Genomic DNA, 21,016 nt, shown 5'->3' with positions numbered 1-21,016 from the left:
TAAGAAATAAAGCAAGTTTAAAAATGACTTCAGTTCCCCTTTAAGACCTGCTTTTCCACACATACTTAAATAAACGGTCCCCCACCACCAAAATCTCATTTTTCACTCTGTATGGTATGGTAGAAGGCAGATCAATATCAATGAGGTCAAACCCATGGTCAGACCCCCTCCCCCCCATCCTAACATTATCCCCAGTGACCTCTGACCCACGCTCTCCTGCAGTCTGGGCCATATTGACCACTCATTAGCCACTACCTCTGCTGCAGTAGCCACCTAGCACTGGCTACTGAGACATATTGCTGGGTTTCAGTCACTTAGCGGTTTTACTGGACGTGAAATAGCTGGTGGTCTAAACGGCCGCCGTAGCGCAATCAACTAGCGATAACTTATCAGAGTACGCTCGTAATCTAGAAGCCACTACTGGCTTTAGATATATTCAGAAGATTGCCATGTGCAATGGAATCGTCCCCTACAGTCTGGGAAAGAAGGATGTGTCATACGATCTCGAAAACTACCCTTCAGTCGAGTTCCCCGACATCTCGAACTATCTGGTGTTGCAGACGTCCTTCTACACCGCAAAACAGATGAAAGCGTGGAAGAGTATGGAGGCTTACAACTTTTTTGTATGTGGCTGGGTAAAGGACCTCAGTCTCAAGTCGCTGCTGAATGTATTGTTTTTGCCCGTGTACAGTAAGTATGTTTTTTTAAGCTTTTCGTTCGCGTCTTTACAACAAAGCGCTGCAAGTTGAAGTGTAAACAAACAACAGTTCGCTTGATTCTCACTTGTGTTGGCTCTTATCTTTCAGGTAAATCATTCACAAAGATCATCAGAAACCCCTTTAAAGACCTGGATCTTAGTTAAACAAGACGGAGAAGAAGTGATCACGGCGCATTGTAACTGTACGGCTGGGGAAGAATTTTGTCGCGACCTTCATGCATATGGACTTTGTGAGGAGTGAGGAGTAAACAAAGAAACAGCTGGGGATGTTAGCGCTTCGTGATTTTAAAAAGTACCGTAAAATAATGACACACAGCAAGAAACACTAAGGACGTAGCTGAGAGGGATATACAAACCTTTCACAAAGCGATCGCTGCAAACTCGAGCATGCGTCGATTTCAGCAAGATGTTCAAAAGCCACCTTTCTCGACGTCTTTTTGTGAAATCCTGTGTTCGTTCACCCGTTTTGTTTTTTTTTTAAATTAGTTCACAGGGAACCCTGAAGAAACTTTGATCAGTTTCACGGTTTGATCGATTCGAACAACCTAAAACAACGCAAGCGTAAGGCATTTTTCATGCGAGCAATGGACCTTCTCCGTACAAACGCTTTGTCAAGTGAGCTTTGGTAGACCACCAGCTAAAGTTATGAACAACTAATGAGGCAGATGTGACGTCACGTGAAATCCAGCATGAAGTGAGGGAGAGAAGAACATTGTTGAAAACAATGCTGGACAAGCCTTAGAATAAAGAAAGCAGCTTTTATTTTTAATGACGTGCTGGCAACGTGACAAATTATTCATGAAAACCTGAATAATTACTGATAAAGTTTCGAGATGATGTGTTCAAGGATAAAAGTGATGTGACGCAAAAAAAAATAGGTGCACCAATTTCATGCACTGAATGTAGACTTCATCAGTGCATGGTTTCTATTCCAGCACTCTTTTCTGCAGCGCTATCTCCGATCAGTCAGACTGAAGGAAATGAAGCAAGTTAGAGAGAGCATTTAAAAGGGCTGTGATTGAGCTGTGTGTTTTGCAGAGTGATGGGTGCTGCAGACAGGCCTTGTCCATTTCCACATTATGAGCTAAGACGGATACAAGCACCGGAGGTCTGCAACTTCCTTTGACTAGCTTAAAAAAAAAATCTTTAGTTATTGGCTAATAGCTTTAGCGTCAGGATGAAGAGCAGAGTGCTTTAATTATAACTAAAAACAGGAATAATTGGGAAGCGTGTAATATTTATTGAAGGAACAGGTCTCAACTTGTGATATTCGCTGAGCGACAGATGAGACTTCACAAAGACACGTCGTAACTGTGCATCAAGATCAACTGTGAGCTACTGCTCACTTCCACATCCCCCCGCTCTCGCTTACATCAAAACGCAAGCGATCGAAGGAACAGGACGCTTATTGTGAAGGTTAACTTCAACAAATAATTAACCCTGAAACAAGGAAGTAAAGCACAGTGTTCTCTTCAGGGATTTCAAATAGCATCCTGGTAAACTGTCATTTTTGAAATAGCATCAAAATCCACCCTATATATTTTGTAAATACATTGTTGGTAAACAGGAAGTCGATGTGCGACAGACCTGAAAACGGTATGCACGGTATAGAACCCCAAGCTGAAGCTCGGTACCAAATATCAAGCAGTTGTGATTTGTAGTTGCTGAGAAAAATGTTAGGAAAATTTTGTAAACCCAGCGTATGTGTTTCGTAAATACATTGTTGGTAAACAGGAAGTCGATGTGCGACAGACCTGAAAATGGTATACACGGTATAGAACCCCAAGCTGAAGCTCGGTACCAAATATCAAGCGGTTGTGATTTGTAGTTGCTGAGAAAAATATTAGGAAAATTTTATAAACCCACCGTATATGTTTTGTAAATACATTGTTGGTAAACAGGAAGTCGATGTGTGACAGACCTGAAAATGGTATACATGGTATAGAACCCCAAGCCTAAGCTCGGTACCAAATATCAAGCAGTTGTGATTTGTAGTTGCTGAGAAAAATGTTAGGAAAATTTTATAAACCCACCGTATATATGTTTTGTAAATACATTGTTGGTAAACAGGAAGTCGATGTGTGACAGACCTGAAAACGGTATACATGGTATAGAACCCCAAGCTGAAGTTTGGTACCAAGTGGCTACGATTTGTGGTTGTTGAGAAAAAGGGCGTTACGGACAGACGGACGGACAGAGGTAAACCAGTATACACCCCCCTTCGGAGCAGGGGGTATAATGACCTCACTGGACACATTATAGTGAATTTCTTGCCATCCCTAAGTGGGATAAGGTTACAAGGGCTTAGGGAAATCCTTAGGCTTGTGCTACAGACAATGTGTATTCCACTGCCAAAAACAAAACAAAAAAAACACGCCTATACACAAGGCAATAGCTCAAGCGAGCCTGAGAAACATGGTTCTGGATCAGGCACAGGGGGGGGGGGGACAATAGCTACAAGGAAATGTTAATAGTGACTAATACGAACAGAAACATAAAATATGCCTCTATTTAAAAAGTATTGGCTCTTACGGTTTATCTTCCTCAGCTGAGATGTGAAGGACTAGGCCTATTCCCACTCGTGCACATGACACCCTTTCCACAATCTCAGTTTGTATTCACAGCAGGATCAGGATGTGTGTATGCTTTTCAGGAGATCGGATAGTGATCAGAAATAAGAGCCAACGCAGCACGAGGGGCCACAGGATCAATACCCGCCATTTGAAAACAGTGTGGATGTGTGAGGGAGCAGAATTAATGGAAGGTGTACAAAGACTAGTTTACAGCCAGTGGATTTCTCCTGCAGTTCCAAGAGAATGTTGATCAAAAGGTATCGGATTAAAAGCATAAATAACCTGTGACTTTTTAGCGAAAGGGATAAACAAACTGCACCTACTTGAAGGCAAAGGAAATGGGCGTGTCTTTATTCTCAAAGGGGAATATGCAGTGTTGTAGTCGATTCACTAAACCTCGAGTCTGAGTCCAGTCTCGAGTCCCCGGTGTTCAAGTCCGAGTCGTGAAAAAAAAAAAATTTGAGCAGAATCCGAGAACAAGACTCCAACCGCACCATTTGACGGTGGATGTTTTAGCGCCATTAGCATTAGCTTGTTCCTGAACATGACGTATGAACAGGTGAATGTGCATTCTCTTTGTCAGGGAGTGCAAAGTATTCTGTCAGAGATGGTTAGGAGATGGATGTAAGTGCAGAAGGTGTGTTTATTAATACAAGTGAAGAAACAATCCAGAACGGCAGGCAAAATCGTAAAACGGGCGATAGGTCAAGCGAGGCACAAACAGGCTAGTGTAGACTCGGCAGAATCAAAGACGAGAAACAGGAATTCAGGGATCAGGAAACCAAACAAGGCTCGGTAACGTGTCAGCAACGCAACTCAATACTTCGCAAAGTAAGTGCGTTTTCACAGTTTTTATCTATGTGCGCTGATTGCGCCTTAATCTTGTGCAGGTGCGAGTCGTTTAAGCTAGTATCTCACTGGGCTGCGACAGCTTGCGACAAATTGCAAATGTCATTCATGAGAGAGTTTCAAAAGTGTCTTGAAACATTTGCGGGGCTTCTCAATTTCCTCGCATGAGTCGCAAAGTGTCGCTCCGTCGTCGCTGAAATTTTGAGCATGTTCAAAAAATTTGCACGACAAAATTTCTCTCAAAATAGCCGCAAATGCGTCGCTGGTGTCGCAAGCCGTCGCGAACCCTTCTCAAGTCAGTTTCCGTGAGGCTTCCTCTACTTCCCTGCCTGCCGAGGGAAAGCCGGGCTGCGACAGCCTGTGACTAGTTGGAGACACAACAATTGCGGTAAAATATGAGAATATCAATTCAGTGCGATTCCAAGTGAAAATTGTTGCTAATTCGCATATTTTATCACGGTACTACCCTTACGCCGTGTGCTGTCCAGAGCGTGCCCGAGAGTCTATCTGATGCATGAAATTAGTATAAAAATTAATGTAGATATAAATATCTTACGCCAAACTATTATGGTCTCATTCTCATCTCGTTATCTCTAGCCGCTTTATCCTGCTCTACAGGGTCGCAGGCAAGCTGGAGCCTATCCCAGCTGACTACGGGTGAAAGGCGGGGTACACCCTGGACAAGTCGCCAGGTCATCACAGGGCTGACACATAGACACAGACAACCATTCACACTCACATTCACACCTACGGTCAATTTAGAGTCACCAGTTAACCTAACCTGCATGTCTTTGGACTGTGGGGGAAACCGGAGCACCCGGAGGAAACCCACGCGGACACGGGGAGAACATGCAAACTCCGCACAGAAAGGCCCTCGCCGGCCACGGGGCTCGAACCCGGACCGTCTTACTGTGAGGCGACAGCGCTAACCACTACACCACCATGATCTGTGGTTGGTTGAAGAGAGCAACTGGACTTGCTTGAAGATTCTTGAAGACGTTTCGCCTCTCATCCTAAAGGCATCCTCAGTTCTGTCTGACTAATAGGGAGTATCCAGTATTTATCCTCTCATGAATCATCATAGAATCCGAATCAGAATGCTGATGGCTGCATTGTAGGTGGCTGATAAAGATGTCATAGACACCCACCTCTGTTCAGTGATGGTCATTCCAGGTTGACAAAAATGAACGATCCTCTCTGGCTAAGATGTCTGCCAGTTTTCTGAAAGTCCTCTCATACTCCCTATTAGTCAGACAGAACTGAGGATGCCTTTAGGATGAGAGGCGAAACGTTTTCAAGAATCTTCAAGCAAGTCCAGTTGCTCTCTTCAACCAACCAGATTACCATGTACCTGGATGACTGAAGGGAGTATGAGAGGGCTTCCAGAAAACTGGCAGACATCTTAGCCAGAGAGGATCGTTCATTTTTGTAAACCTGGAACGACCATCATTGAACAGAGGTGGGTGTCTATGACATCTTTATTAGCCACCTACAATGCAGCCATCAGCATTCTGATTCGGATTCTATGACGATCCATGAGAGGATAAATACTGGATACTCCCTATTAGTCAGACAGAACTGAGGATGCCTTTAGGATGAGAGGCGAAACGTCTTCAAGAATCTTCAAGCAAGTCCAGTTGCTCTCTTCAACCAACCACAGATTACTATGTACCTGGATGACTGAGATTCGTCACAGATAAGTACACCATCGTGCCGCCCAACTATTATGGTATGTGACAAAAAATAAAGAAAAAATCCAAGTCCTTGTCTTCAATTTACGAGTCCAAATGCAGTTAATGCACGCGTCCAAGTCATCACTGGTCAAGTCCAAGTCAAGTCACGAGTCCTTAAAATTAGGGCACGAGTTGGACTCGAGTACTCCAAGCCTGGTTTAGAGCAACATTCACTGCCCATTTATCAGATTTTCAGTTGGTCAAAAGTTAACACACACTTTGTTAGTATTCCATGGAATTACCTTTTAATTGCTTGAACTTGAATCAAATGTTTGGGTAGCCTTCTGCAAATTTCTCAACGTATTCCTGGAAATTTTGCTCACTCCTCCGAATAGAACCGGTGTAACTTGGTCAGGTTTGTGGGCCTCCTTGGTCAAAAATGCTTTTTCATTTCAGTCCACAAACATTTCTCAGGGATTCAGATCAGAGCTTTGCAAAGGTCACTGTAATGCACGACTTTCACTTTATCGTCTTTAAATTAGTTTGTTACAACTTTGGATCGGCGGCACGGTGGTGTAGTGGTTAGCGCTGTCGCCTAAGAGCAAGAAGGTCCGGGTTCGAGCCCCGTGGCCGGCGAGGGCCTTTCTGTGCGGAGTTTGCATGTTCTCCCCGTGTCCGCGTGGGTTTCCTCCGGGTGCTCCGGTTTCCCCCACAGTCCAAAGACATGCAGGTTAGGTTAACTGGTGACTCTAAATTGACCGTAGGTGTGAAATGTGAGTGTGAATGTTTGTCTGTATCTATGTGTCAGACCTGCGATGACCTGGCGACTTATCCAGGGTGTACCCCGCCTCTCGCCCATAGTCAGCTGGGATAGGCTCCAGCTTGCTTGCGACCCTGTAGAACAGGATAAGTGGCTACAAATAACGGATGGATGGATAGACGGATAGTAGGAATTCACTTCTCCCATTTTCGATTCAATGCCCATACTGACATCCTCACTTACTCTAAATGGGACAACATTCTGCAAGCTTTTTTTTTTTTTGCCAACTTCTACAAATCATCAGGTGTGTAAACAGTAACAGTACTTGGGTTTTCATACTTGATCCCAAATTGGGCGGCACGGTGGTGGAGTGGTTAGCACGGTCGCCTCACAGCAAGAAGGTCCTGGGTTCGAGCCCAGCAGCTGGCGAGGGCCTTTCTATGTGGGTTTCCTCTGGGTGCTCCAGTTTCCTCCACAGTCCAAAGACATGCAGGTTAGGCTAATTGGTAGCTCTAAATTGACTGTGAAATGGTTGTTTCTCTCTATGTATCAGCCCTGCAATAACCTAGCAACTTGTCCAGGGTGTACCCCGCCTCTCGCCCATAGTCATCTAGGATAGGCTCCAGCTTGCCTGCGACCCTGAAGAACAGGATAAGCAGCTACAGATAATGGATGGATGGATAGTAGGAATTCACTTCTACCATTTTCGATTCGCTGCCCATACTGACATCCTCGCTTATTCTAAATGAGACAACATTCTGCAAGCTTTTTTTTTGGCCAACTTCTATCTACAAATCGTCAGATGTATAAACAGCAACAGACCTTGTATTTTTTGGGCAAATGATCCCAAATTGGGTGGCACGGTGGTGTAGTGGTGAGCACTGTCGCCTCATAGCAAGAAGGTCCTGGGTTTGAGCCCAGCAGCCGACGAAGGCCTTTCTGTGTGGAGTTTGCATGTTCTCCCCGTGTCTGTGTGGGTTTCCTCCACAGTCCAAAGACATGCAGGTTAGGCTAATTGGTGGCTCGAAATTGACGCGAGTGTGAATGGTCAGCTGGGGTAGGCTCCAGCTTGCCTGCGACCCTGTAGAACAGGATAAAGCGGCTAGAGATGATGAGATGAGACAACTTTGGATCATTGTCCTGCCGCCACCCCGTGTTTCACCGATGACACGGTGTTCTTCAGAGTATCCCACCTTTTCCTCCAGTGCTGATCATGAAGCCAAAATGGTTAAATCTGTGTCTCTTCTCACCAGAAAGCACGCCTGCAAAAAAGCTGGCGATTTCAGCAAATCAAGTAAGGGTTGTGAAATTAAATCTATACTGCAACAGAACTGATAAACATCGATTAGAAAAAAAAAACAACAACAGTCACTAGTTTTCTAACCATGACCATCTTGCAGACGCTCATCTAAGTTTCCAAATCGGTCACTGCTTAAATTTTGAATATTTTCTGTCATTAATACGATCATTAAAAAGCTGATAATCCCTGCTTTCCAAAGAAATTTCTCTCGTTAAGATCTGTTCAGTACTTTGAGAGTAACGGCAGGTTGAAGTCGGTACAACAGTTCACTCTCTGCTCGCGTGATGTCGGGAAACTGCCGGTGCTTTTTTTTTTTTTGAATCACGGGAAAGCGCTCAGACTCTCTCTCTCTCTCTTCTGATCAGTTTCTGACTGGATTACTCATGAATATCAATCATAACTTTTATAGGGATGTTCTCTCTCCCTCTCTCACACGGTTTCTGATGACGTATTCAGCAAAATTTTCCGTGGGCTAGTTTTGATGTTACGCTTCACGGGAGACTTCGAAGTGAGTTTTCATAGCTTTACCTACTTGTTTTTTTCAAATCAAACCGATTCATGTAAATAAAATCACTAGTTTAGAATATAACTGGGGTTGTTTTGATGAAAAATATTGAGCTCTTCGTGGTCGGAATGAGATTTAAAAAAACCGGAAGCCAGAAACGCGAGTGCCAATTTCAGTTCAGTTAATGTGAATTGTTTATTGGATGTGGCTCACGCGGTTTTTTCGAGGTTCGCCTTGAAAGCTGTGAATCTCATCTCATCTCATTATCTCTAGCCGCTTTATCCTGTTCTACAGGGTCGCAGGCAAGCTGGAGCCTATCCCAGCTGACTACGGGCGAGAGGCAGGGTACACCCTGGACAAGTCGCCAGGTCATCACAAGGCTGACACATAGACATAGACAACCATTCACACTCACATTCATACCTACGGTCAATTTAGAGTCTCCAGTTAACCTAACCTGCATGTCTTTGGACTGTGGGGGAAACCGGAGCACCCGGAGGAAACCCACGCGGACACGGGGAGAACATGCAAACTCCACGCAGAAAGGCCCTCGCCGGCCACAGGGCTCGAACCCGGACATTCTTGCTGTGAGGCGACAGCGCTAACCACTACACCACCATGCCGCCCAAAGCTGTGAATATTAATCGAAATAATCATTTCTATTCTTTCATATAAACACTAGTAGGCCCTACTTTTGAGAAATACAAAGGCTTACAGAGCACAAAGAGGGGATTAGAAATAATCTTTTATTGCGTTTGAGCGTACAGATGTAATGTCTAACTAATTAAATACTGATTTTTTTTTCAAACTTTGTATTCAGCATACAACAATCTCTGTGCCTGCCAATCTCCATGCAAATATCTTGAAAAACAGAAACGTTATTAAAAAAAAAAAAAAAATTCTCATTGGTTAATGAGGCCCATTTTGGACCACGTGTTCCTCATACAGAATTTTACAGCAGGTTTTCTAAAAAATTAAGCCGTGTTTTTTTTTTTCCAATGTTTGATTTGTAACATCTCAAGAACGGATAAACATTTATTAATTCTGTAAAAAGTAGGTTGTTCTGCATTCAATTCTAAATTCAATGAGAGCAGGTTCACATTACCGTGACTGGTAATATCAAACTGGGCACAGCAAGAAACGTAGCAGAGAAGAAAACAAGGGGTCAAGAAATTTTCATTTTCTCAGAGGACATCATAGTACTGTGACAGACAGCTTTATATTTTGCTCGAGCACCACAATAAATAAGAGTTCAGAAATGTCTTTCCAGGCTGAAACACACATTCATGTGATCATACGGGACGTGTACACGGGTCGAAATCAGCAGCTGCTCTTTATCACAACACAAACCGTATTAAACTTTCTGGTTTGTCCTGCTGTCTATTCCTTCATCTCTTCTTGTCCCTCCATCACCAGTGCCTTCCAGGACTCCTGGTGCAGTCTCTCGTTCCTCTCCGTCTCCTGTGCTGTAGGGGGCGCTGTGGCCAGCAGAGCAGGTGGGAGGTGCTTGAATTCGTCCTCGTTTATATCGTAGTTTTCCATTTTATTTTCCAACACCCACCAACGCCCAGCAAAGCCTACATCCAGCACACGGTCAGGTAACTGTGCCCAGGGCACAGACAGCGCGGAGCACCGTGCCTCGTACAGACTGGACTCTGGGTCGTAGTCGACCATGTAGGCCAAGGAGACGACGCCCAGGCTGATGTATCGCAGACGGCCCTCGTTGCGCAGCTTGGCCAAGTTCTGCACATGCCCATCCGATGTGCCACTACGGATCCACGGAGACAGGAGGGCAAGCTGGTTGGAGCTCTCGAGTATTCTCGACTGGAAGGACGTGTAGTCTGGATTGGTGTAGTAACAGGCATACGTACCTCCAAGCAAGGCCATGTAAAGGCTGGCTTTGAAAGGGCGCTCGTATGCGCCGACAAATATTTCACGGCATGCTTCCTTATAGTCACTCAGAAGACTGCGGCACCACACACCTGCCAAAAAACGGAGTCAGATTTGAATTGGCACACTGTGTTTGACTAGCTTAGAGCCCCGACTACAAGAGGCGTCATCTGAGTCCATACATTGATGCATTTCTTTTCGAATCAGGAGTCAGATTGATGGTGATGCCGTGTTGAAGGAGTTACACGAGAGCCAACAGACCCCTTTCACATGACGTCACCGCGCCGCAAGATTTTGTTAGGCGCCATATTGGAAGACCAAGTACATGCACTCACAATATAAAACAAAGTACGAGTGAGAGTAAAGTGACACGATGGATGATAATTCTGGTTATGTGAGTACATTACCAGCTGCAGAAAGGGCACGGTATGTGGAGAAACCGGCTGTGATTGATGGGTTTGACCCATATGATAAGACTCGCGGCAAGGGAGAATGGAAACATAAGGAGGACCGGACACCAATTCTGCCATCTGTTTGCTACCCAGACATTGTAAACTATTTGTTGTTTACACCCAGTGCCTACACTCAGTGTTCGAACTATGCCGATATTTTCGGGGGGCCCCTTTTTTTCCCTTGGGGGGTGTGTGTGCTTGCGCTTGTCTCGGAGCACGGATCTCCAAACACATGAGAAGCCTATCTTACGCACATATCACGCGGACTCCACACCTGCACACACGCATCGCGTCTGAAGTCATAACTCATCAGGGGAAATCGTGTCCGCATTGGCATGTTCAAAAAACAACCTCGTGTCAACAATGATACCACACGCAAGGAAAAAAAAACCAGTCAGGCTACTCAACAACCAACCTGGCAGCAGCGAGCAAGCCCCAAACCATCCTAAATTATTATTATTATTAAATTGTAGAAGTCTGGGAGGCTTGCTCCTCATCCAGTTATCAACTTGGGGCCACTTTAGCATGTTTTAAATCTGAATTTCTTGCGTTTGCTTACCTCAAAGTGTCCGCAGATCATGCACAGACTTATCCATTATATCCACAGTTTTTTGCCAAGTCTCACACAGGTTTCTTTCAAGTCTACTGTTGGGCCAATAAATCATAAATAAAACAGCTCAGATTTGTTTGTTTAAGTCGTTTGCCACTCCACTTTATTCTCGTGGGTTCACATACCGCTGCCGTTATTATCCCCTTATCACGAGTTTGTTGGTCTTCCAAAATGGCGCAGGGTCTTTTTACTTCCGGTTTCGGGTGACGTCAGTGAAAGGGGTCTATAGGGTTTAGGATGTCACAGCCCCCAGTTAGTAAAACAGCCCTCCAGTCTAAAGAACCACCAACTTGCACAAATGTCACCATCTTCCAAATGATTCGAATTCAAAGGGTAGCTGGGAAAACAGGAATACTAGAGCGGTGGCTACAGTTAGACAGTTCACAATTATCGACACCTTTTCACATTTTACCAGTAAAACAATTTTACAAAGGTGAGTTTCAGTTACAACAGTTATTATCGGTTAATTAATCAACCGGAAGACCCGCCCCTCACCCTTTGAGCTTGTCATCTAATGACACAGCTTGTAACTGGAGATGGATTTTTTTTTTTTTTCAGCATGATCAGCAATTTGAGGAAAACCCAGACATCAATCATCATCGCAGGTCAGCATGGTGGTGGAAAGATCACGGACATGTTTTTACTGATCAAATTCACCGATATTTCATGATCTTGTCGAAACCTACTTTGTTTCCTTCCCTTTCATTTATCAGCCGCCATTTTGTATCTAAATGTGCGTTTAAGAAGTCACGTGAGGTGTCGATAATAGTGATCACTTTCACCGGTGTCCACCATTATTGACACCGTGTGGAATTAAGTGACGTTTATAACTGTTACAGATCGATCTTTGTGTAACATTGTTGAAGTAAAGCCTAGGTCACAACCGGACGTACGATTTTTTGGCTGTGCGATTTTTGGCGTTTCCCAAATCGCTGCGTTTTTTTTGTTCGTGGAGAAAGACGCACGTTGGCCGTAAGTTTGTCTTGCAACCTGAAAAAAACGTAAGCGCCCGTAGAGTTTGTTTGACATGACAAAGAACCTCTGCGGCCGGTCTACGGCTCGAAAATCAGCACGTCACACGCGTGCCCTCCGTGCGTTTTACGCACACCCTCCGTGCATTTCTTGCGTTTTTTGCACGTAGACCAGCTGTAGGAGCACGTATGGCTGGTTGTGACCGAGGCTTATATGAAGTACTTAAAAAAAAAAAAAAAAGTGCTGTGATTTTTTTTTTTCTGATTCATAACAGAATGGAATGTTTATAGAGTATTTGGAATCCTATTTCAATAAATAGAATTAGACCAGAATTAAATTCCAAGCATATAAAAAAAAATTATATGCTTGAAATATTCAGATTTTTCAATTCTGTTCAGATTTTTTTTTTTTGCAGTTTGTTGTAAATATCTACCGCATGTTACAATATCAGTAGATGTTTTATATTTTGGTTCGAGGAATGACATACGACCTTCGAGCTGGATTTTCATCTGGTGACAAGGTCAATTGCCTGTTGATGTTTATTGGTAAACTACAAAACTAGAAATTAATGCAAACAACAACAAACGATGAACAAAATGTGATCTACGGAAATACTTCGAAAGTGGAACAAAAAGATTTAAACCGTCAGTTCGTGTACGGACATTAGAATTACTTCCTCATTTATGTAAACACCGACGTCGATATATTTATAAAAAATATATTTTGTACGAAATACAAGTCTATGGAAAACAAAATTTAAATAAAAACTGTTTCGTTAACTTAATACCACATACCTTTTTTTTTTTTTTTTAAATCATCTGGATGTCGATAATTGTGGACAAAGGTGTCACGTGATCCGATATGCTAAGTAATCAGGAACTCATTTTTTTCCAGTGGAAGTTTGAGTAATTGTTCATGTACAATTCATGTCTAGATACACTATCCAAAAAAAAAAGTCTGAAGGACCCATTTTGATTTCAGGGGCATTTGAACTGTTTGGGAATCCCTAAAAGGTTACAGAGCAGGTCCACCTGTTCTGTAGCCAGCCTGACAGTTGCACTTGGCCCTAGAGGTCTGCACGGGTCGGATTTTTCAGTCCCGCTCCCGCCCGCGCCCGCATTGTGCAGTCCCGCTCCCACCCGCTCCCGCAAAGAATTATGATTTTTCAGTCCCGCTCCCGCCCGCAAAGAATTGTGATTTTCAGTCCCGCTCCCGCCCGCAAATCCCGCATGATGCAGACGTTCGCGTTATTTCTCAGGAAAGTTCTTGTCTTGACACAGCGTGATGGTGCCCCACCTCCTACTTTGAGTGGATTTGAGAATAAATATCTACAGCTCACGTTCGTTATTATTTACCTTGTTTCTGAATTCGGAATGTTGAAATGGCAGTATGTAGACATAATAATAATAATAATAATAATAATAATAATAATTATTTAAGTAGGCTAATCATTTAAGTATGCGCTCTCCCATGGTGCGTCTCCTATGAATAATTAGTGTGAAAGGAGAGATGGATCGCACTCTTGAAATTATTTTTAGTTACATTTCTTTTCAGTTGTTTTTAGCAGCAGAAGGAGACAAACGTTTCGGCTGTTGCCTTCGTCAGTGTCTCTAATAATAATAATAATAAACAATAAAAAAAGACAGGCGAGCACGTAATTCCAAGTGGAAATTTGGTATATTTATTGTTCAGTCATACAAAACATTAGGCTAATCCAGTTTACATTTGTAAAGCATTTTAGAAATGTCCGATTTCAGGACTCATGACTTTTTAACGGTAAATGTACCTCTTTTTAAAGCAGCACTTACTTTTGAAGCACTGTGAGCTTCAGTAAAGGAGCTCTGCTCTTCTGCCATGATCGGAGATCTCAAACACGGAAGAGGAAAGGAATCGGAAACGTACGAGAGTTATTTATCCTCTCCTGGATCAGAATCAGAATTCTGATGACCAGCTCATCTAAGGTGTCATTGAGGCATCATGTTATGTGGGTCACTGGAGGCTGGGTGTGAATGGCGAGTCATTAGAGTGATCAAAGGATTGCCCGTTAGGGTGATCAATGGCAAATTTAAGATGCCATTCCTCACTCAATCTGGCAATCTGACTCTCTCTGCAAATTTAGGCATCTTAAAATGTTTTTATTAATGCCAAATAAAATATCCAGCACAAATTATATATGATAGACATAAATTAATAATTTATAAATTTTATTTTAAACACGTTTTTAGTTAGCGGGACTGCAGCTTATCACCGCTCCCGCCCGCGCCCGCATATGTCACTCCCGCTCAGATATGTGCACGCCTGCTCCCGCCCGCAATGAGCTTTCAAAATTTGTCCCGCGCCGCACTGCTTTGCGGCGGGTCCCGTGGGACTCCCGCGGGAGTGCAGGGCTCTACTTGGCCCCTCATCTGCGAATGTTCATCGTACAGTGAGAAATCTTGGCATTTCAATGGATAGTTCACGGAGTTTTAACAGTCAAGTCAGCAGTATGGTGAAGGGAAGCTTTTATCAGCTCCGAACCATAGCCAAACTAAAGCCACTTTTATCTTCTACTGATCTTGAAACTCCCGTTCATGCTTTTATTTCATCCCGTTTGGACGACTGTAACTCTTTGTACACAGTTTTAACCCAGTCTAACATCAATAGGCTACAAATGGTCCAAAATGCAGCAGCTCGGCTTTTAACTGGTACTAAAAAGAGAGAACATATCTCACCTGTCTTGGCTCATCGCCACTGGCTACCAATTAAATATAGAACAGACTTTAAAATTTTACTTTTTGTTTTTAAAGCTCTCAACGGTCTTGCTCCATCTTATATAACAGAGCTTTTAAAGTGCAGATCACAGGTAAATTCAGGGGCGAGATCAATGTAATTCTCCGATTTTATATTAAACTTGGATCAAATATCTGTCGCATTTCGTGCAATTTTTTTTACCTTACGCAATACCAGAAAAATTCAGTTGAAATCAAGCCATTTGAGACAAATTCGTCCGCCTCTGAAAAAACTTTGGATTTGGATTTCCAGGCAAACATTGATTTTCGTGACGTCGCGTGCGGGACGCCTCCCTCTGAATCCTACATCAGCGCTGGTTTGTTTATGAGAAAACGACCTGGTGGTTTTCTGCAAATTTCTTCAACGTTATCACGTAATTATTAAAATGGTTAACAGATGTAGCGTAGGAGGGTGTAGCAACACCAATCTTGATGGGATTCGTACTCATCGTTTCCCAAAAGACCGGACAATGAGAGAGAAACGGGAGCGCTTGGTCTACACAGGCTGTGCACTGAAACCGTGCAAAGCTCATGCAGCCTGCTGGCGCTTCCGCAGGTAACGTCACGAATCTGGCTCCAGACTCCCTTGGGATTTTTCCAGACGCGTTTTGTTATTTTATTTTTTTTCTGCTGTAGACAGATGGCCTTGTGCAAAATTACCCTTCTGGATGAGTGTGTAAAGGGACATACTTTCATATATAAAAAAACAAAACAAAACACCAAATTGGTCCAGAATATGCACTTTAACCCCCTACTCTCCCCCAAGGTCACTCAGGTCATCCTCCCAGCAACTCCTCACAGTCCCCCACTCACGCCTGTTTTTGCCCCAAAGCTTTGGAATAGTCTCCCATCCCACATCAAATCCTGCCCAACCATTGCTAGTTTTAAATCTAATTTAAAGACCTATCTTGTTACCCTTGCTTTTAGTTCAGTCTGACACAGGTGGTGTTTACATTAGACCGTATCCGTCTCGTTTTCGTCGCGGATGCACTGTCCGTTCACATTAAAACGCCGGGAAACGACTCCACAGGCGGAACAACTTGAATCCGCCAGGGCCCACGTATTCAATCCATTACGTATCTGATCCGGTGCTGTGTAAACATTGAGGAACGAGGATACGCTGTGCTGAGCTCTAGCTGACGTCGTCATTGGACAACGTCACTGTGACATCCACCTTCCGGATTCGCTGGCATTGGTCATGCCACGTTGGTCATGTGACGCGACTGCTGAAAAATGGCGCGGACTTTCACTTCCTGCTATTTGTCCCGAATCACTGCTCGTGCGCTTCACTCGCGCGCTCTGTGAGCTGCGCAGGGCCGGAGTGCGCACCCTCCAGAGGGCACTCGCTGTTCAGGGCGGAGTGATTTGGAGCGCAGGATGCCTGCGGAGCCGAGCGTATCCGTGTATTGGCGTTGCTGTGTGCACGCGAATCGTTTTAAAAACGTTAATCTGATGATCCGCTGATACGGTCTAATGTAAACACCACCACAGTTTATCTTATTGTTTCTATTTATTCAAGTCATATTTGTTGTTTTGATCTCTTTTTTTTTTTTTACTTATTTTGTGTATTTATTGATCATTTTTTATCCTCGACCCTTGATATCTTTTTTAACTTGTCTTATATTTGGCATTTTTTTCACTCAGGGTACACATTTGGAGAAATAAGATGTTATGCAGGTGTATTTAAAAAAAATGTGTCAAGTTTCTTGTATTAAAAGCTTATATGTTTACATTAGTGTCATCGGATCACTTTAAATTTTGTTTCCATGTTGATTCTTTCATTTTTTATGCCTTTTTGGTCCATTTTAGGGCTGTTTTGGCATGTTATACTGTTCCACTGTACATTGAACTATATAACATCATACAAAATCCCACATTTCTAGTGCATTTTGTGCTATAAGATTGATATGAAATGATAATGCAGTATCTCTGCTTAATTTAATATATGCATATAAAGGAGTCATTTATCACCTGGCAAAAATTTTGCAGTTCTTTAATAATGTGTCCGTCGTTATGCCAAATGACGGTTTTGGTCAGTTTTCTCAAAAAGGAACCCAAAAACTCAATCACTGATTATTTTAATGGTATCTATTTTGGTAGTTTCAATCTCTATATACGTAGGAATAATGCACAGAAAAAATGTGTTGACTGGAAGGCACCGACACCTTTCAGCATTCATTGAAAATGTTCACTGGGATAATGGAAAAAGCAGTGTAGTCTCCGTAGCCCTCTCGAAACTCAGGGTTAAAGAATTTCCCATCATGTTTTTATAATTACCATGAGAAGTAAAGATATAAAAATGCCTTTAGTCATTACAGACTTGAAGTAATTGCACTGAGTAGTGGTTTAATTGAGAAATGTAGTCTCCCTAGCTCCCAATTCTTCTTAGGAGTTTCTTCGTTAGAAAAGATATTTGATTCTGTGCTCACTGTATTTCATAATATTTCCAATAAAATATACATGTGTTATTTACCAGCTGGGAGGTCCGTATCATGAAATACTGTGACCGAGGTCTTGAAAGTACTGAGCGAGGCCCTCTGGGCCGAGGTCACGGTATTTCACCATACGGACCGACCTTAAGCTGGTAAATAATACATTTATTTTTTCTTTACCAAATTCTAACAGAAAACGAGAGTGGCCGAAAGGGAAAACCGAGCCGAGCCGCCATTTTGAATCCTCATTCACGGCTGTAATGCAAATTGCTTCCTCCTCGGTATACAAGTGCACTTCCATGGCAGGAAAAAAACTACATTTTGCCGCCTATGTAGTCCCCTATTTATACAAATAGGAGTCATTCAGGATTCAGCCATGTTTTTGCTCGGCGTTAGCAACAGTTCCAGGTTTCTAGCTTTCTCCTGAAATGTCTTCCTCAGGGTAGTAAAACTCGCTTTCGCTGTGAACACTGTCGTTATCGCTATCCATGCTGTAAAATTAATGCTATTCTCCTGAGAAATGCTGGCAAAAATTTATAAAAGATTTTTGATACTTACAAATAAATCTTATAAAAAAGATAAATGTTGACAAAAAAATGCTACTATGTTTGTTGTTGTGAACGAGCGAGTCGCCAGAGGTCCGTAACCGTGGTCCGTACCGTAGGATACGGACTCGCTCGCCAGCCAATCAGAGCGCAGGATTTGGACCGCAAAAAAAATAAATCTAGTTATACCTTTAAATCTTTCTCTTTTTTTTTATTCTGTGGAAAAAAATATACACCGGTGTAGTCTCCGTAGCCCCCACCAATTCACCAAAACGGTGGTCTTGATCAACAGGCCATATCTTCTGAATCAGATGGGGACACCTCATGAAATTTTCACACTGTAATATTAAGATATGTGGAAACAAAATGCACTGACTAAAAGTCTGAAAACTAAACTTTCAAAAAATGACCATTTTGGAACAGAAATGTGTACCCCGAGTGAAAAAAAATGCCGATTCCTTGTCCTTCTCATGCTGTAGCCTGTGTCTTGACTTGATTTCTAAATGTCTTTATCAGTGAAGCACTTTGGGTCAACTGCTATTGTTTTTAAATGTGCTATATGGGTCCGTCTCAGAAACTGGTCTCTCATTTGGCACATTATGGTCAAAAAATTAATTTTCTAATTTTACTTTCTTTTTTTGCATTTACCTAACACTCACTGTTTCTTTTGTCATGTTTAATAAGAATAAAGAGAGTATCTTGCTTTATCTGGCCTCCACTGTGGAATTTTTTTTTAAATTACAATTCAAATGCTTTTGTAAAATTGATTTACATATAAAATAACTCCATCATGAAGAATTAAAGCCCCTTCTTCACAGATGAGTGAAAATATTGAATAAATTTCCTCTTTTTGATTGCTTAGGTTAAAAATGCCAAGTTATGATGACTGAATTGATTATTCACTTAAATATGAATAATGTGATACATTTTGGGTATTTGATATGGCGAAACAGGACACAATGGAAAAATCAAGAACACACCGGAAAAATGAGAATAACGGCGGTGGTAAAAGAACAGCGACTGTACCGGCTGAAGGTCGCACAGGTCTCTGCTGTGGCGTGCGAGCAACGGGACATCACTACCGCACCAGACGGAGCGCGAGGCGGGGGCGGGGCAAAATGACTGGCCGTAGATTCTATCAAAAGTTCGATCTAAATTGACCATGGTTGCAAAATATTAGCCAAAAATACGCAAATGCTACGAAACATGAAAGTAAGATGAAAAAGAAACATTCTATTGCCTTATACTGCAAGACTAAAACAAAATAAAACTGTCAAAACTCACCTTTTCAGTGATAACGTCCGAACAGATCACTCGCATAACAGAAAGACCGCAAATGGAAGCGCGATCAACTTCTAACTGTTGGTGTGGAAAATTCTATTCTACACATGCAAATTGTGGGCGGCACGGTGGTGTAGTGGTTAGCGTTGTCGCCTCACAGCAAGAAGGTCCTGGGTTCGAGCCCCGGGGCCGGCGAGGGCCTTTCTGTGTGGAGCTTGCATGTTCTCCCCGTGTCCGCGTGGGTTTCCTCCGGGTGCTCCGGTTTCCCCCACAGTCCAAAGACATGCAGGTTAGGTTAACTGGTGACTCTAAATTGACCGTAGGTGTGAATGTGAAGATGTGTGAATGGTTGTCTGTGTCTATGTGTCAGCCCTGTGATGACCTGGCGACTTGTCCAGGGTGTACCCCGCCTTTCGCCCGTAGTCAGCTGGGATAGGCTCCAGCTTGCCTGCGACCCTGTAGAAGGATAAAGCGGCTAGAGATAATGAGATGAGACATGCAAATTGTTAATGTGTGTCCTTCCCCACACACAAATAACACGCTACGGTAAAAAAAAAAGACCACAACTCATTTTATAGCTCAGAAATTCATACAAGACCAGCTACCATCGTAACATATCCTGTAAGAAACAGATTCTATACGTAACTTTCAGCTTTCATTTTAAAAAACAAAATCGCAGATTTATAACTAAATTTGTATATGGAGTAGTGATTTTAAGTTGCTACTTTTGGTGAGGTAGTGACCTTGACCCTGAGGCTTTCCATTTAGATCAAAACCCACGATTGTATTGGTTTTGGGTGTGCGGAAAACGGCGTTACGACGGTGATCAAATATTTTGCATGATGTTTTATTACGGTTATGATTATTCTGCAAGCGTGCCAATCCTTAGATGTATAAAGTTACAACTTAGTGATAAGTGTAGACTTTTCAGTGGACGACAAGCTTTTTAAGGGAATGCGATGTAGTCGACCATTTATCATGTCCCGGATCAAGCCGCCATTTTTCCACAAATTTGCAGAATTTTTGCCAAATTCTGAAGAGAGTATTCACATCAAAGATTTAGTTTTATCTGTATTATTTCTTTCATCATTTTATTTCAAATTAAAACCAACATCACCATTCAAAACCGTATAGTGTATTGACTGTGAGTATATTTAATGGGGGACCCCCACAGTACCCAGTTTCTGAGACAGACCCATTTAAATAAACTGACTTGACATGTTCTAGCAGGTAAGTGCCCTTTTTTTCCTTCTTTTTTTTTTTTTTACCATACTGAAAAATTGTAAGGTTCACATGTGGCTACCTCAGAATTAATGTCATTAGGTTAAACAACATTTAAGATGATGATAAAGTAAATTTCTGACTCTGAAACACTTGTGCATGACAGTGACAGACAGGAGAAAAACAGATACACCATTATGGATTCGGCTAAAAAAAAAATCCAATAATAATAATAATAAAAACTCATTATACCACAAATTAAACTCACTTGCACGACTATTCCACAGCCTCTCCCATCTTAAACCTCTACTGGTGGCAGTAGCTGCTGCACTGGAGCCCCATCTCCTCAAAGCAGCCATGTTCGAGTCTCAACCACAGCGCATGTGCGGGATAAGAACCAAATCACCATCTAGTGTACAAACATGGTGCTATTTCGAATACAAACGCCATTTACATCACAGCATATA

General features: G+C 42.6%; 1 protein-coding gene across 1 annotated transcript; it reads right to left on the bottom strand.

The window, feature by feature from the left end:
- Positions 1-9,134: 9,134 nt before the first annotated feature.
- On the bottom strand, positions 9,135-20,986 carry timm29 (translocase of inner mitochondrial membrane 29). The gene is made up of 2 exons (XM_060902525.1): positions 20,818-20,986; positions 9,135-10,360 (listed from the first exon to the last, which is right to left on the bottom strand). The coding sequence occupies exons 1-2, from the start codon at positions 20,906-20,908 to the stop codon at positions 9,759-9,761; spliced, it is 693 nt and encodes a 230-aa protein (XP_060758508.1). The 5' UTR covers positions 20,909-20,986; the 3' UTR covers positions 9,135-9,758.
- Between the last annotated feature and the right edge of the window lie 30 nt (positions 20,987-21,016).

The sequence above is a fragment of the Neoarius graeffei genome, chromosome 20 (assembly GCF_027579695.1).
Source record: "Neoarius graeffei isolate fNeoGra1 chromosome 20, fNeoGra1.pri, whole genome shotgun sequence".
Lineage (NCBI taxonomy): Eukaryota > Metazoa > Chordata > Actinopteri > Siluriformes > Ariidae > Neoarius > Neoarius graeffei.
Note: the sequence above shows the minus strand (reverse complement) of the source record. Positions and strands in the feature narration are given on the sequence as shown.